Source organism: Geotrypetes seraphini, chromosome 11 (genome assembly GCF_902459505.1).
Source record: "Geotrypetes seraphini chromosome 11, aGeoSer1.1, whole genome shotgun sequence".
NCBI classification, from domain to species: domain Eukaryota; kingdom Metazoa; phylum Chordata; class Amphibia; order Gymnophiona; family Dermophiidae; genus Geotrypetes; species Geotrypetes seraphini.
The window spans coordinates 69,517,915-69,536,328 of record NC_047094.1 but is presented as its reverse complement, the minus strand read 5'-3'; the positions used below and the strand labels follow the sequence as shown (position 1 = coordinate 69,536,328).

Genomic DNA, 18,414 nt, shown 5'->3' with positions numbered 1-18,414 from the left:
ATATACCTGAAGAAGGATTTATCTCCCTTCTGGATGTTCTTTGCTAGAGACTCCTCCATGTGGAATTTAGCCTCCCTGACTGCTGTTTTGACGGCTTTTGATTTGGTCAGGTAGTCTGCTCTAGAGTCCTGCTTCCCCGATTGTTTGTAAGAGATGAAAGGAGAAGAAAAAAGCATTCATCTCTTACAAACAATCGGGGAAGCAGGACTCTAGAGCAGACTTCCTGACCAAATCAAAAGCTGTCAAAACAGCAGTCAGGGAGGCTAAATTCCATATGGAGGAGTCTCTAGCAAAGAACATCCAGAAGGGAGATAAATCCTTCTTCAGGTATATCAGTGATAGAAGAAAAAACTCAGGCGGGATTGTACGTCTTAGGAATCCAGACGGTGACTATGTGGAAAAGGATTCAGAAAAAGCCCAACTATTAAATGAATACTTCTGCTCAGTCTTCACCCGAGAAGCGCCAGGGCTCGGCCCTCAGTTACAGACAAGGGTTGGCTCAGTTGACCCGTTTAGTAACTTTGAGTTTACGCCCAGCAGTGTCTATGGTGAGCTGTCAAAGCTCAAGGTTAACAAAGCAATGGGGCCGGACAACCTGCACCCCAGGATGCTTAGGGACTGAGTGATGTCTTGGCGGAGCCACTGTCCGCGCTCTTCAACCTCTCCCTTAGTACAGGCAGCGTCCCGTTGGACTGGAGGACGGCTAACGTCATTCCACTCCACAAGAAAGGCTCAAAGATGGAGACAGCAAACTACAGACCAGTGAGTCTAACATCGATAGTGAGCAAACTAATGGAAACTCTAATCAAACACCAATTGGATAAGATCCTGGATGAGGAGAATCTACGGGATCCCCGACAACATGGATTTACTAAGGGGAGATCATGCCAATCCAACCTGATCAGCTTCTTTGACTGGGTGACGGGGAAGCTGGATATTGGAGAGTCCCTGGACATCGTATACCTGGACTTTAGCAAAGCATTCGATAGCGTACCACACCGCAGGTTGCTGAGCAAGATGAGTTCTATAGGATTAGGTGACACATTGACGCAATGGGTTGGGAACTGGCTTGGAGGTAGGCTCCAAAGGGTGGTGGTGAACGGCACCCCCTCCGAAATGACAGAGGTGATTAGTGGAGTACCACAGGGCTCAGTCTTGGGCCCACTCCTATTCAACATCTTTATAAGAGACTTGGCAGAAGGGCTTCGAGGTAAAATAACATTATTCGCCGATGACGCCAAACTAAGTAATGTAGTGGGCAAATGCACAACAGACGAAGATTCAATGCCCGACAACATGATGCATGACCTACTCCTACTGGAGCGATGGTCTAGGACATGGCAATTCAAATTCAATGCCAAAAAATGCAAAGTTATGCACCTGGGCAGCCAAAATCCATGCAAGTCTTATACCCTTAATGGCGAGATCCTAGCAAAAACAGTAGCAGAACGAGACTTGGGGGTAATCGTCAGCGAGGACATGAAGTCTGCCAATCAAGTGGAGCAGGCTTCGTCCAAGGCAAGACAAATCATGGGCTGCATACGAAGGGGTTTCGTCAGTCGTAAGGCGGAAGTCATTATGCCATTGTATAGATCCGTGGTGAGGCCCCACCTGGAATACTGTGTGCAATTCTGGAGGCCGCATTATCGCAAGGATGTGCTGAGACTGGAGTCGGTGCAGAGAATGGCCACCTGGATGGTCTCGGGACTCAAGGATCTTCCATACGAAGAACGGCTTGACAAATTACAGCTATACTCGCTCGAGGAGCGCAGAGAGAGGGGAGACATGATCGATACGTTCAAGTATCTTACGGGCCGCATCGAGGCGGAGGAAGATATCTTCTTTTTCAAGGGTCCCACGACAACAAGAGGGCATCCGTGGAAAATCAGGGGCGGAAAACTACGAGGTGACACCAGGAAATTCTTTTTCATTGAAAGAGTGGTTGATCGCTGGAATAGTCTTCCACTACAGGTGATTGAGGCCAGCAGCGTGCCTGATTTTAAGGCCAAATGGGATCGGCACATAGGATCTATTCACAGGGCAAAGGTAGGGGAGGGACATTAGGGTGGGCAGACTGGATGGGCCGTGGCCCTTATCTGCCGTCTATTTCTATGTTTCTATGTTTCTTGAATTTGACAACTCATCCCAAGTCCTGGAGGAGTTGGACCACTCTTGAAACTGACAGTTTGCATTCCTCCTGATCAGTCAATCATCCAAATATGGGTACACCTGGATCCCTGCCTTGAGGAGATGTGCTGCCACCACCACCATCAGCTTGGTAAAAGGTGCCCTTTCTCCAGCCATGGTTGGACTCCAGTGGGTCAGAAAAATGGGAATGTGGCATTAGGCCTCTGTTAAATTGATGGAGGCAAGAAACTCGCCCAGCGCCACTGCCACTATAACCAACGGAAAAGTCTCCATGCAAAAATGAGCCACTTTCAGTACAAGATTGATCGATTTGATGTCCAGAATCGCCCTCCAGTCATCTGAGCCTTTCTTTGATCCGATGATCTGCTCGATTCTGATTCTTTGTCCAGAGTCTGCTCTATGGCATGAAGATCCAGTAGCCTTTGTACTGTTTCCCAGTCTCTAAGAGCTCTCTCCAACTGGACAGAGAATCTACAAAGAGATCTGGAAGGAGGGCACAAAATTCAATTTTGTAACTTTGTCGAATAACATCTAGGATCCAACGGTCTGCACCTATCAGAGCCTAGACTGACCAAAAGGCTGACAGCCTGCCTCCTATCTGAGGAGGCTTGGCCCTTGTCCTGACAGCATTGTACTTTCTTGGAGGATGAGGAGGGATGAAAGCCAGAAACTTGCTGTCTCCTACTCCAATTGAACCTCTGCCATGACACCTGAAAGGACCTCTGCATCACATGGAATCTTCAAGAGCCTCAAAAATTCCCCACATCCCATACCCAAAGTCATCTGGGGTCTGCTGTTTGGCAAGGCCTTAGTGCGATGATCCATAACGCTGGCTATCAGGTCATACAGACCACTGGCAAACAGCATTTGCCCTTGAAAGGGAAGCCTGCTCAGAGTGGCTATAGTGGCTGAATATTCTGCCCACTGTCTAACACAGAGCATCTGCCAGGTGGAAACAGCATAGGTTGACACCTTGCTCATAACTCTGCTATATAATCCAACCCAGAAAGGAGCATTTGGGGATCTTTGTCATCCTCTGAGACCAGGACTCGAGACAGACAGGTATGGCAAGCACATGCCACAGAGAAAGCTTCAGCTACTGCCTTAATCCCTGGGTCCAAAGCTTCAAATTGTCACTTGAGGACCACATCCACTGAGAATCCTTTAACATCACATATCCATCACTAGGCAAGGAAGTTCATTTGGTGACCTGTGCAACCAAAATCCACCTTCAGCTGAACAAACAGCTGCTGGAAATCCAGAGCCATCGGGCAGAGCTTGATCATAGTCTTAAGCCACTCGCAGGGACCCTTGTGGTGACTCCCAGCTTTGTGATGTCCGGATGCAAAGGAAAGAATGCAGTCACAACAACTGAGCCGCTAATAATGGAGCGCTGTCAACAAGGGGGCTGGAGAAAGATCACCCCTTCCCTTCATTAGCTTCCATTTAAGACTGTAATATTTATTTTTAAAAGTTTGATAGATGGAAAACCAAAGTATTTTTGGCAGACTGTTGAGGGACACGCCTACCTAATGTTCGTGTTCAAGTGAGGACAATTTGTCGTCTGTTTCAATTGTAAAAGAATGGGGGCATGATACACCGTAACAGAATGGTGTTCGAGTGATGGAACAAGATGCTAAGGAGTAAGAGAATGGAGATGGATTATAAAAGATTTCATAAACTATTAGACACAGTTAATTCCATCTCACTGGCTTATTTTGTGGTAACTGTGGGCCCAATGGTGGAACAGTAGGCCTCTCTAGTGTGATGATGCAGTGTTTCGAACATCTCAGGTAACAGGTTTATGCGATGCACATTGTTTGCTCTGTTTTATTTTATTGTGTATGCAATACTGTGAATCACACTTAGCAATTGTACTGATGGTACTATGGGGTATATAAAAATTGTTACTAAAACAAAGAAGAACAGTCATCAGTGCTTACAGGAACATGGTGAGAGAATGCTAACTCACTGCCCCCTTTCCTCCCCCAGCCAGGACTCCTCCTGCTTGTCCTTACAGTGCACATGGATACCCCTGTGAAACAATATGGGGCATCAAGCTGCAGATTCCATGCAAATATCACACTGACCATGTACTTGTGTTTTACATCACAGAAGGCTAAAGAGCAGATCTCTATCAGAACTTCATATAGAAATCACACAAATACAACATGACTTCAACATGGAAAGTTGAAGAGAAGATCTCCATCAGAGCCTCATGCAGGTGTCACATATATAAGGCATGTCTGTAGGAATATGTGACCGTCTAAGAAAAGATGACAAAGTAGCAGATCCAAAATATTGAGAATGACTGATTTCTCATGTCGTGGGTTCATAAACAGTCTGAAAAGGTTACGTGTTTGAACGTCTTTATTATTATTTTTTTTAATCACGAATTGTTTATTCTAACAGAATTCATTAAAACCTCACTTTTTGTTTCTGGAGAGACTCTAGTCACCTTTTCCCAGAGATAGTAATATATAGTTTGATCAGCTGAAACATTAATTTCAGAAAGATTTTAAAAGCAGGCCGTGATTATTAATGAAACCTCATATAGATATCATACTGTCCTAAACACATTTTATAAATAAGAACACACAACATATTTATTCCAATGTTGTGGCAAAAAAAGAAGGGAACCCAGGAGTAAGCCTGAAGCAGAATGATGGGCATGGGGTGCTGTGCAGTGGCAGGACCCATAGCAGGACCATTGCCTTACCTGTGCTGTCAGTTGGATGGGCTGAGACAAAGCAAGCTGGGGCTGGCTGGGGTTCGGCTGGGTGTCTGGGCCAGACTGCTGAGAGGCGGCAGCGGCAGCATTAGATTGCTGAACAGCAGCAGCCAGTAGCTGGGCTTGAGCTTGTTGGAGGAGCAGCTGCTGCTGAGCCGGCATTAGGGCAGTAAGCTGCAGCAAAGACAGGAAGGTAAAGAGCAACCGGGGCAGGAGGGGAGAGAGACAGACATGAGGACAGGCAGCTCAGAAATATTGGCAACTTTAAGCAAGGCATCTCTTATACAGATATGTACAACACAACACAATGCATAAGAGAAAGAGAGAGACAGTAATGCACAGACACAACCCCTCAAAACTTTAGACATACAAAGACTAACAACATTCACTGCCAAAGAAATGCACACAAATGTATTGTATCACGTGTATACATACAGAGCAAGCAACACACAAACCCACAATTTACCAACACACGGAGGCACTGAAAATATAGCATGATGAGGATAAAGAGAGATTCACAGACAGTGTAAACTAGACATAGAATTATACCCCACATGCACTGGCATGCATGAAGAAAGGCATATAATAGGCAGCAGCAAGTAGACTTTGCTTATCCTGAGCAACAGCAAGTCATCTAACTCATAGGAAACATCTCCTAAAATGGAGAGAAAAGCTTGCAAACTGCTTCCACCTGTAACCATGAGGAGAATCTGCAGGTGCTCATCTCTGGATCCTCCCCTTTATGGGGCATATTGTGAAATGAGAGGAGCCTAAAGCTGCTCAGCTATGTCTCTTCCTCTGCAGGGGGTGCTGCAACAGTGAAGGAAACCGGATGCAGTTCCTCTCTGCCTCATCTGTAGGGGATGCTATGGCAGTGAGAGGAGCCAATCACACTGCTCTACTCTGATTCACCTGTAGGGGCACTGTGACAGTGAGAAGAATCTGCAGATGCTCAATTCGGTCTTCTTCAGATTAAGACAAGTTATCTGTGCCACTGAAGAAACGATCTGTGGCGTCTTGGGATGCAAGGGTATTAGGCACCCTAGACAAACCTTCAGCCTACTGCCCCTCGATTCCTCCTCTTCTTCCCTCCCCATAATTATGTTCAGGTCTCTAAGCTCCCTATATATTCTGATCATTAAACTTAATGTTATTACTCCAATATCACCCTTCCCAGAATGGCCCTGCAAAAATGCATAATTGAATACATTACTTTTAGATGTTAAACTTTATTTTCTATGTATGTATGTAGAGAGAGCGATTTCCATAAGCCATCTAACCAGGCAAATGGGATATCTGAAATCTACTCACCCTCCTTGTGGATTAAAATACATGCTGATAGATCTCCAGACTGTAAGGCTGTCAGGACCAATTATTTTGTTTGCCTGCTCTAAGCATCCACCTAATCTGCCTAAAGGTTGCACCAATCTTGGAGAAGTTCTAAAAGAACCTATTGAAGAATTTCTGCAAAAGGTGGTGACTTACCCCAGCAAGCTGCCCTCCTGCTAGCATGAGCTGAGCCTGGGGAAGGTGGGGCTGTGGCTGAGGAGCTGGAACAGGGGGCAAATCCACAGAATCTTCAGTCTTGACCTGTGGCAAGCACAAAGATGCATGGTGTAAGTATGAGCACATTCCATTGCCCAACCCTCCAGCACATTATTAGGGGCAGAAGCTGTACTACAGGTGTTCGCTCTCCTTTATAACCAGGACATGTTCCCGTTTCCCAATATCTCAACACACTGTTAGGGGGAGCTGTATTGCAAGCACTCTCTTTTATAACCAGGACACATTCCATTTTCCAATACTCCAGCAGACTATTAGGGGGAGTTGTTCTGCTGGAGGTGTTCTTTTTTATCCCCTAAAACTCTAGCATAACATTAAAAGGCACTGTACTGCTGAAGATGCTGCTTTCTTCATAAACAGGACAAACTACTACTAGTGCACCTCCAACTCTGTGTGGTATTAGGATGTGCTCACCTCCTGTGCTATGAATGGAGTTACAACCCCCACAGAGAGGGGCTCTGAAGGACTGGTTATTTTTAGATTCATATAAAATGTTTCACCTTCTGTATCCCTCGACTCCTACTACCCTCCTACAAAGAGCTGCGGCATAGGTAGAACTCAGTGACGGAAATAATGAATTCTAAGATCTTGCTTCAGAGCTGCGGTAGAAGTGTGTTAATTCCTGCCTTCCAGGAGAACATACTGTCACTCTACCTAAGGTCAGGCACTGCCTCAACTCTACCCCACACACAGTGCTTCCTCCAGTGCCATAAGAGCAGAGAATGGAAAGAGACAGAGTTAGCCACAGAGAAAGAGGGTTAGAGGATCAGAGAACGGGGTGCGTATCTGATGTGGGAGCATGCAAGAGGCCCATTTTTCATCTGCACACTTGCTTTGTCTCACACTGGTAGCATGTTCTCATAGTGTGTTTCCTGTTTGCCAGATTACCCCGATGCTACTGGCTGGCCCTGGGATTTCCCCAGCTACAGCCCTGGCAGGGCAGATCAAAGAGCTGAGCCCTGACTCATCACCACAGGCAGCATAAGAGATCAATAACAAGGCAGCAATAGTACTGCAAGGAAATAGAAAAAGACCAATTTCACTGGAACACAGTCATGGCCTGGAAGAGCCATGAAGAGAACAAGGAGCCTGGAAGAGAATATTGAACTGGGCATGGATTTGCAGAGAGATCTGGGTTTCATTTCTGCTTCAGGTCTTCTGCTCCCTAGGTCAAATTCTGCTGGGAATGCTGGAGAGGCAGCACTCACATCCCTTTGGATGGGTGAGGAGGAAGTCATTGTCATCGCACTATGGCGACATCTAGAGGTCACACACACAGGAACAATAATAGCAGGGATTTATAAGGCCTCCTCAACCAAGGACTGTCACTATTAAGCTGAAGGGGGAAAGACTGGTTGCCACTAGACATCATGAATTTGGGGTTTGGCTCAGGGATGGAGAGGGACAGATGCTGGAAGCTTGTGTATACAGTATATTGGGGTTTTTTTAAATGTCACCCTTCCTGTCAGTGCATGAGCCAATCCTGCTCATACAATGACAGGGGGGGTGGCACTTAGCAATGGGCTGCGGATTACTGCTGTGATTTTAACATGGCAGTAGTTTGCATGCTTACTGCTCACAGCATGGCACGTAAGTTTTGGAGCGCTAATTTTGAGGTAGAACCACAGCTCAATGATTGTATACAGTATGTATGGATTGCTTTCTGTATTGTATTGCTAATTTCTTTTAATTACTACATTTTACACTGTAAGCCACCTTGAAGGTTTTCCCAAGGGCGGGATAGAAAATTTTAAATAAACTTGGCTCTACTGTGAAGCTTTCTGCATTAGCCCCTCAGTGATTAGGCTAAGTAAACTGGTAAGAAAGACCCAGTTGCAAATGAAGACTCATGGCTATGACTGGATGACTCCTAGGCATGAGGTTATTATCATGGTAACTAGGAGTCATCCAGAAATGCCACTCAGAGTCAATGCTCCCACGCCACCTACTCTCGCCAGAGCTTCTTAGTGGATATGTTTTTTGCATTGTCTATATTGTAAATTATGTAATCTTTGTCCTGTCTCGATTATACTGTGGATGTATTTTGTAATCCATTCTGGGCTCCTTTGGGAGGACGGGCTAAATAATTGAGCAAATAAATAAATACATTTGTCTCTGGTGCCTGGGATATTTGTCCCTTTTTTTTTTTTTTTAAAGCTTTCTTATTTTTTAGTGTGGCCTCTGTAGGTATGGGACTGATTAAAAGGTAGGGATAGTGGAGAAAGATGGGATAAAAGAGAGAAACTGGGTGTCAATAGGATGGGGGAAGAGAGATCAGATGACAGGACTGGGAGGAGACAGCAAAAGAGAGCGAAGGAGACTGACTGACTAACAGGTCTGGGTGAGGGAGACAGTGAGCAAAAGGGAGCGAAAACAGGTTTGAGTGGGTGGTGGGGGAGAGAGAGTGAGAGACTATGTGATAGACAGGGTTAGTGGGGAGACTAGCTGTACATTTCTTTTAGTGGCCTACCTAAGGGCAGGATTCACTAAACCTCCAAACTGTGCAATCCAATTTCATTTGCATGCCAGCCGACCAATTCAGTAAAGGCCTGCATGCAAATGAGGACGATCGTTAACACACACCTCTACTCATGGCCAGAGCGATCCCCGCTCTTGCGCACACCCTGACAGTAGTGACAGGAGAAGCAGCCTCCTATCACTGCTGTCAGGGTTCAGCCCAGCCCAGATCTCTCTTACCTGCTCCCGGACTCTCCTGCTCTCTGCCGCTGTTCTCTGCAGTGCAAGCCCATGGTTTTAAAGTAGGCCTGCACTGCGGGGAACGACAGCAGAGAGCAGGAGAGTCTGGCAAGCAGGGAAGAGAGATTGGGTACCGGCCTGACATACCGGCCCTGCCCAACACTCCCCACAGGCCCCGATCACTCCTGCCTGCCCTGCTCTGCCCAGATCTCTCTTGCCTACTCCCGGATTCTCCTGCTCTCTACCGCCGTTCCCTGCTCCTGAAGATTTTGGAGCGGCATAGGAGCAGGAGGAGGGTCCGGGCACCCCTCCTGCTCCCAAAGATGTTTGGAGCTTCCAAGGAGCAGGAGGGACCGGGCACCCTCCTGCTCCCAACTATTTTAAAGGTACCAAGTTGGGTGGGTGGGCAGGGCCGAACCACCTGGGCCGACCAGGGGTGGGCCAGGGGGTGGGAGGCCTTTGAGCAGGAGGGACTGAGCACCCCTCCTGCTCACAACTTTTTACTGCCGGGGGTGGGCCGTGCCGGTCGGTGGGGGGTGGGTGACGGCCGTGCTGCATGCATTTTTTTTTTTTTAATTGCTGATGGCAGGAGGGAATTGGCATCCCTCCTGCTTTTTTCTCTGGTCAGGGGTGGGAAGCGGCCATGCTTGGGGGTACATATTTTTTGACAGGCCTGCCTGTCTTGTTTATTTTTTTTTTTTTATGCGGCAGATATTTTGCGTGTGTAACACACGCAAAATATCTGTGCCATGAAAAAAAATGAATAAAATAGACAGACAGGCCTGTCAAAAAGCCTACAGACCTGACGGTAACTCAGTTACCGACAGGTCTGCAGCAGTCGGATTTGCCAATAGTAAAACCCGACTCAAAATAGCCAAGCAATTGTTAGTGAATCAAACGCTTGGCTATTTTGCATGGAGTTTTACTAATTTGCATGGGACGATCGGGATCGGATCGCTACAGGCGTTAGTGAATAGTGGAGGGAAATCTGGTCATAAAGGGCACGATCGGTTTGCTTGGTGAATCTAGCCCAAAGTGTATTATGTGTTTTACTATGCTTTATTTTTCCCTTGGAAAACACTCTTAGTAAATGAAGCCCTAAAGGAGCCATGATAAATTTCAGAAGAGATTCCCCACCCTCCTCACTTCAGTGGAGACAATGGCAATTGTTGGGGTGGAGGGGCTATGGGGTTGGGAAACAACTGCTGGCTCCAAGTTTTTCTGCTGGCTTTATAAATCCAAAGAAAATTTATCAAGGCCTGCTCATGGCGCTAGCCCTGAGCCTTGGTTCTAACTGAGCTAGAAGGCCAAAGAGAGGAGGTGAGTAGGAAGGAATTAAAATACACCATTCTATTCTACAGTGCAGTCACCCTGGGAAAGAGTGTATGTATTGAAGTCATAACATAGTAATCCACTCTTCTATTTGAAAGCATAGACAGCACAGGAAAAGCACTGAACAGTGCCATGATAATCTAATTCACCATTGCCCTCTAAAAACAGATGCCAAGACTTACCTTGGCACTGGGACCAGTGGGAGACGGGGATGGAAAGAGAGTTCCTTTATTCTGTTGCTTCTGTAGAGGATAAAGAGTGAAGAGGTAAGAGGTCTTGAACCCAAATCCTTACCAGCACCAACACAGCAACATCTGGTTATGGCTCACCTGGTGATTAGTTTCGGGCCCATTCCTCTCACCATCTGAAAAGAGAATATTATATATTATTGCCAAGGAGCGAGGCACCTTCAGCCTGCATGGCCCATCCAGAGAGCAGGATGCCCTCTGCCTACAATAATTTAAGTTTTGTCTCTCAGATTAAGAAAGGTGGTTTTTCCACATTTGTGTCTCCTACCTGTGTGCTCCAGCTGTGAGTCCGTCCGGGGTTTCTCCAGCTCTAGCTGTTTAGACATTCTTATTTCTGGACAAACAGAGAAAGAAGATGCTGATGAGCTGTATGGATTAGGGGACTCAGATGACTGCTTGAGCTCTTACCCAACTGTCTTGAATACAAGGGGAGTCTAATGAAGTTAACAATTTATGTGAAATACCTTAGTACTGATCTTCCAGCAACCTGATAGCTGAAAGAATAGAGCCCTGCAATCCCATATAACCGACCCTCAAATAAATAATGGTATAGACCAGTGGTCTCAAACTTGCGGCCCACCAGGTACTATTTTGAGGCCCTCGGTATGTTTATCATAATCACAAAAGTAAAATAAAACAGTTTCTTGATCATATGTCTCTTTAGCTATAAATTACAATATTATTATTAAGACTTGGCCAAAAGGAAAGATTTATAAACTATAAAGAGTTTTACCTCTTGCAAAATTGTCATTTCTTTAATAAGACATTAACTATTTTTTTTTCTGAGGCCCTCCAAGTACCTACAAATCCAAAATGTGGCTATGCAAAGGGTTTGAGTTTGAGACCACTGAAGTAGACAGAAACTCCCTTATCAGTGGGATATCTCCTCCCACCACCATTAGTGTCACAAACTTAATGATGCTGCCATGTTTCTCACATGGTATGCAGCTGAGCCCCTTGCCATATATTACTGTCTCACAATTACAGTTTACACAGCTTTTACCCCTGCTGTTTCCTATCCCTTCAAACTGTACCCTACTAATACCCCCACTGCTTGCCACCTCCTTACACTGTACCCCATTGATGCTCCCACTGCATGATACGCAGCCGATACTGCTGCCACATGCTGTTCCCTCACATTGTCCTCTGCCAGTACCCCCCCCACACACACACACACACGCTGCAGCTGATACCTCACTGCATGCTGCCCCCACCACCTCACACTGGACCCAGCTGATATAAATAACAAAATCAAATAATCTATAAACTATTTTGTGTCTTCTTGTTACTATTTAATATTTCTGTAGTGATACTAGGCATATGCACTTACGCAGCATTTTACCAATGCTCCATGGACCTTAAAATCTGATTGAGCTACATAGACAAGACAAATACATTTTTAGCAATAACTTAGTAGAAAAATGTTTATAGTGAGAAGGCTAAGAACCAGAAAAGGCACTTTCCATCATAATGAATGAAAGAGTGAATGAGACAAACTGCAAGGGGTGGGCTGTATCTGATCAAGCTCCCCCTTTCCAATTAGGCTTCATTGGCTTCCACTTACTGCTAGAAGAGCATTTAAATTACTTTGTAGATGTGAATCTTGAATTTTTTGCAGCTCAAGTAGACTATAATAAATATTTGCACAGTTGCATCTCTCTTATGCTCACTCATAGGGGAAGCGCCCTCCAGCTTGTCTGACAAAAGGGGAGGAGAAGCATGGAGGAGATTAGAGGAAAGAGATTGGTTGGAGCTAGGAATGAATGCCCTCATAGGTGAGTAGTAGTTTGAGCTGAACCTGGAAGGAGCCAGGGAGCCAGTGTAGAGCCATTAGGGTTACCATATTTGTGAAGACAAACAAACAAATAAAAAAAGAGGACACATGACCCTGTCCACACTCTACCCACAGCCCTGCCCACCTTCACCCATTTCCTCAGTCCCCTTTCCCCTTTGAGAATACCATGGCTTTAAATGATCCTCAGGCTTTGGTGCCTAGGCAGAATTAGAAAAGTTTTGAAATTAACCTTTGGGAGCTTTTTTAGCCCATGAAGCTGATCTGAGGCCTTTTTACTCCCAATATTATTAATGCTAGTTCTATATGTGGATTTGTGCTTATGAATGAAAGTTTAAAGAGACAGTAGTGTCACTGGGCTATAAAAGGTAATCTATATATGAGTTAGAAAAAGATAAATGGTATTGTAAACCGACTCATTCTCCAGATTAAAGCGTGATTTCAACTACCCCAACATTGACTGGATAAATGTTACATCAGGGAGTGCTAGGGAGGTAAAATTCCTAGACATCATAAATTACTGCTTCTTGGAGCAACTGGTCCAGGAACTGACAAGAGGGTGAGCTATTTTAGATTTGGTCCTTAGTGGAATGCAGGATATAGTAAGGAAGGTAGCTGTGTTGGGTCCAATGGGAAACAGTGTTCATAACATGATCAAATTTGAGCTGATAACTGGAGTGATGTCACTAAAGAAATCTACTATAGTGGCATTTAATTTTCCCAAGGGCAACTATGATGAAATGAGGAAAATGGTTAAAAGGGCCTATGGAAAAGGTCAGAAGTGTAAACCAAGCATGGATGTTATTTAAAAATACCATCATGGAAGCTCAGATCAGATGTATACCATGTATTAAAAAAGGTGGAAAGAAGAGAAAATAAGAGCCGGCATAGTTAAAAGGCGAAGTGAAAAAGGCTATTATAGCTAAGAAAACATCCTTTAAAGAATGGAAAAAGGATACCAATGAAGAAAATAAGAAGAGAGATAAGCACTAGCAAGTTGTTCTTCATAATTTTGTTTAGCTTTCTTTATCAAAGAGGCAAAAACTCATAGTAAGTTATTTTAGGTACATCAAAAGCAGAAAACCTTTGAGGGAATCTGTGGGACCATAGGATGATCATGAATTAAAAGGTGCGCTCAGGGAGTTTAAGGCCACAGCAGAGAGACTGAATGAATTCTTTGCTTTGGTCTTTACAGAAGAAGATGTAAGAAATCTTCCAGAACTGGAAATGGATTTCAAAGGTGATGAGGTAAAGGAATTGAAGGAAATCTCGGTGAACCTGGAAGACATACTAATCCAAATCGACAAGTTGAAGAGTGATAAATCACCTGGACCAGATGGTATACATCCCAGGGTACTGAAAAAACTCAAACATGAAATTGCTGATCTGTTGTTAGTGATCTGTAACCTGTCGCTAAAATCGTCTGTAGTACCTGAAGATGTTATGCCAATTTTAAAAAGGGTTCTAGAGAAGATCCAGGAAATTATAGACCGGTAAGCCTGACCTCAGTGCCGGGCAAAATAGTGGAAACAATTATAAAAAAATAAAATTGTGGACCATGTAGACAAATATGATTTGGCAGATGACATTTTTCTCCTTATTCCTACAACCAACAATCAATCGGACATCACCAACAAAGTCATACTCAATATTGAAAGAATCCCAAACTGGGCAACAATCAACAAACTAAAATTAAACACATGGCCAAGACGGCACCAACAAACATTACCCTTCAATCAGAAAAAACTCTTTCTGTAGATGAATCCTCCAAAATCCTATGCTGCATTCTAGACTCCACACTTACCATGGAACCTCAAATCTCCAATCTCCGGAAGAAATCCCTCTTCACCCTGAGACAACTAAGGTTAATCAGACTGTACTTTCACCAATACCACTTTGTTAGTACAACTGATGATTCTACCTCAACTAGACTATTGCAACTCCATCTACATGGGAATCAACACCGCTCTGATCCATAAAATGCAACTCATCCAAAACACTGCTTTAAGACTAATCTTCAACCTGAGAAAATACGACTTGCCCTCACTAAACAACTTCACTGGCTACCCATCCCATCACGAATAACATTCAAAATATCATGCACCACATACTCCATGAAAGCTCAGCAGCTCCCCTCATCCAGCTCTTCTCAATGGCATGGTCCAATTCTCGCAGAACCCTCAACAGGATACTACTAAAATTTTCCATCCACAAAAAAATCTTCATTACAAACATGTTTTCCACTCCATGCTTACCTTTCTAGGAGTAAAAACCTGGAATGACCTCACAGAAATGAACAGAACCTAACTACACCATTTTCCAGAAGAAACTGAAAACCTATCTTTTCGACACATAATCTCCTCTCTCTATTTTCTTTCCTTCTATCTCCTCTTCTCCTGACCCTCTCCTCTCTTGATGTCGCCTTGAGCCTGTATAGGTATGTGCGACGCACAAATAGAAGATTAGATTAGATTTAATGAGAGAGTCAGCATGGATTCAGCTGAGGGAGGTCTTGCCTCACCAATCTGCTTGACTTCTATGAAGGTGTGAATAAACATGTGAATAAAGGCGAGCCAGTTGATGTAGTGTATCTAGATTTCCAAAAATATTTTGATAAAGTTCCTCATGAGAGGCACCTGAGAAAATTAAAGAGTCATTAGGAATTGGTTATCAGACAGAAAACAAAGGGCAGGGTTAAATGGGTAGTTTTATCAATGGAGGAGGGTAAATAGTAGTATGCCGCAGGGATCTGTACTAGGACCAGTGCTATTTAACTTATTTATAAATGGTCTGGAAATTGGAACTCCGAGTGAGGTGATTAAATTTGCAGATGACACTAAATTGTTCAAAGTTGATAAAATGCATGCATACTGTGAAAAACTGCAGAAAGACCTTAGGAAATCAGAAGACTTGGGGGTTCATAATCAAAACAGAAATACATCTAAAAACTGGCCCAAATCGGCCCTTAGATGATCAGTGAGACAAGTAGGCCAAGTGCCGATAATCGAAACGGGTTTTAGACGTATCTAAAAATGACTTAGGCCTTCACAGTGCTGCAGTACGACCAGAGCTAAAAGGAGGAGGAGTGGTGGGGCGGGATTTTGGCGGGCCATGGGCCGTCCTAGACTTAGTCATACTGCATGTATAACTGAAAGTTTAACAACATTGCCTAGACGAAACTTGGACGTTGTGACTTAGGCCATCTAAAACCAGGTCTGAGTCACAAGAAGGTATCCAAAGTGACAAGAAAACCACTGTAGGGACAAAGCACAGACCCCCTACACACTACCCCAGTGATCACTGACACCGCCCCCCTTCCCACTGCCATAAAAATCATAATAACAACTTTACATATCTGTCTCCAGAACATCAGCATCTGGCAGCCGGGCATAGGAAAGCCTAGTAGAGCTGCACAGCGGTGGATTAAGTGGTCTGGGGGGTGGGCTAGTGAACCATGGAGAGGGGGACCCAGACCCATAAGCCACTTTAACCACTGCATGCATGGTGAAACATGTGCACCCCCAAACCCTTATGGACTGCCATATAAGTGGTACCTGCAGCCATAAGGGCTATTGGGGGGTAGACAGGTGGGTCTAGTCGGTTCTGGGGGGTGTTTTGGGGGCTCACCATTGTCAGTTTTGTTAGTGGCCCCCCCAATGTATGGTGGTAGGGGTTAAGTGAAAGGCGTACTGATAAACGCTGGTCCCAGGTTCAGTTCCCTCACTGAAGTTTCACCAGGAAGTAGAATCAAATAATAGGCACAGCCAGAGGTGGTTGCATAAAGAATATATTATAGAAATAGTCTTACAGAAAAGCAATATTTATCAGCATTACAATGAAGCATTACAATTAAGTAGAGAGCAAAGCAGTTTCCCTGCCTTACAGAGTCCAGAAACAAAGAGACAGAGTCAGAAGTTCTAGGAAGAGCCAGAGAGAGAGAGAGAGAGAGAGCCAAGACCCCTCTCCTCCAGAGATAGAAAGATAGATTGATAGATAGATTGATAGATCAGAGAGGAGGCTTTTATATCTTGGAATCTTATTCTGTGTATAGAAAACTATTGAGCTTCAATAGAAGTTAAACCTTCCCCTCCTTAGTAAACAGCCGAAGAATAGGCTATGGGCATATATGTATTTCCAGTCTGTCTCTGACAATAGTTTCTGATTAAGTTATCTGTGCACCTGGACCCATTGTCCTAAGCACCCTCTTAATCAGACATTAACACCTTTTAGCTAGTCATGATTCAATCAGGGCTATCAGGGATACTTAAAACATATCAATCAGGGCTACTTAAAACCGTCTTCCTGCCCTCAGGGTCTATCTGCATTCCCATGCCAGAGTCAGATTGATATAATTTCCCATAGGCCTCGCTGACATAAGTAATGCAAACTAAAAATGCTGAATGGTAGCGATAGCTAGGCTGACAACCATGACCTATAAGGTTTGTTGTGGTGAGATGTGTATGTGGCACCCTTTTTGTGAAGTTCACAGCAGTGCCCTGTAAGGTACCCCACTACTCTGGTGCAATGTTTGGGTGTCCAGTCCATCACTTTGCTGACCCCGCCCATGTCCAAAAGGTCTTTTTCTAGGCATTTTTGACTTGGACAAATTTTTGAACGAAAATGGGGTTTAAAGATGGACGACTTAGTGGTGTGGACGATCAGACACCTGGACATACAGCTAAACAATTTTCGGGGGAAAAAAATGTGTTGGACATATTTTTCGAAAATGGACCTTTTCCCATGTCTGACTTTAGGTGACTGGTGACTTAGGCCCAAAATGGACTTAGACGTATCTTTTGATTACGCCCCTCCAAGTGTCCAAATGGCAGATGAAATTTAATGTGGACAAATGCAAAGTGATGCACAATTGAAAGAATAATCCAAATCATAGTTACCGGATGCTAGGGTCCACCTAGGGAGTCAGTAGTCAAGAAAAAGATCTGGGTGTCATTGTGGACAATACGCTGAAACCTTCTACCCAATATGAGCCAAGAAAGCAAACAAGATGTTAGAAATTATTAGAAAAGGGATGGTAAACAAGACTAAGAATGTTATAATGCCTCTGTATAGCTCAATGGTATGACCACACCTTGAGTACTGCATTCAGTTCTGGTCTCTATCTTAAAAAATATAGCGGTACTAGAAAAGGTTTAAAGAAGAGCGACCAAGATGATAAAGGGGATGGAACTCCACTCGTATGAGGAAAGTCTAAAGAGGTTAGGGCTCTTCAGCTTGGAAAAGAGACAGTTGAGGGGAGATATGATCGAAATCTACAAAATCCTGAGTGGTATAGAATGGGTACAATTGGATCGGTTTTCTACTGCATCAAGATTTACAAAGACTAGGGAACACTCGAAGTAACAAAGTAATACTTTTAAAATCAATATGAGGAAAAATTTTTGCACTCAGTTAAGCTCTGGAATGCAGAACCAGAGAATGTGGTAAGAGCGATTAATCTTGTGCTTTCTATAAAAGGTTTGGACAAGTTCCTGGAGGAAAAGTCCATAAACTGCTGTTGAGACAGACATGGGAGAAGCCACTGCTTGTCCTGGATCAGTGGCATGAAATACTGCTACTATTTGGGTTTTTGCCAGGTACTTGTGACCTGGATTGGCTTCCGTGAAGACGTGATACTGGGCTAGATGGACCATTGGTCTGATCCAGTAAGGCTATTCTTATGCTCTTAATATTTATTAAGTGTAAATCCATATGCCAGAACTACATGAACATCATGAGTTAATACATTTTCCCCCTCCCTCCCTCCCTCAAGTATCCCTCACAATATGACATGATTCATTAGTATCCAGTCCGCTACAATATCCCATCATTCAATTTAAACTTTATAACTTATTCAACAACATGCTTCATCCCTTGGGATGTAGCATTTGTATATATGGATCCTA

General features: G+C 44.2%; 1 protein-coding gene across 14 annotated transcripts in view; it reads right to left on the bottom strand.

Moving 5' to 3' along the window:
• Window positions 1-18,414, bottom strand: part of POU2F2 (POU class 2 homeobox 2) — a 404,239-nt gene that overhangs the window by 103,282 nt on the left and 282,543 nt on the right. For all 14 annotated transcript variants that reach the window (XR_004541086.1, XR_004541087.1, XM_033963217.1 and 11 more), the window contains 5 exons: window positions 10,988-11,053; window positions 10,801-10,835; window positions 10,654-10,713; window positions 6,365-6,469; window positions 4,868-5,053 (listed from right to left, as the gene is read on the bottom strand). Coding sequence is in view for 12 of the 14 variants with exons in the window: in XM_033963217.1 (XP_033819108.1) it covers window positions 4,868-5,053; window positions 6,365-6,469; window positions 10,654-10,713; window positions 10,801-10,835; window positions 10,988-11,053 (452 nt within the window). In the remaining 2 variants the exon portion in view is untranslated. The remainder of the gene's footprint in view (window positions 1-4,867; window positions 5,054-6,364; window positions 6,470-10,653; window positions 10,714-10,800; window positions 10,836-10,987; window positions 11,054-18,414) is intronic.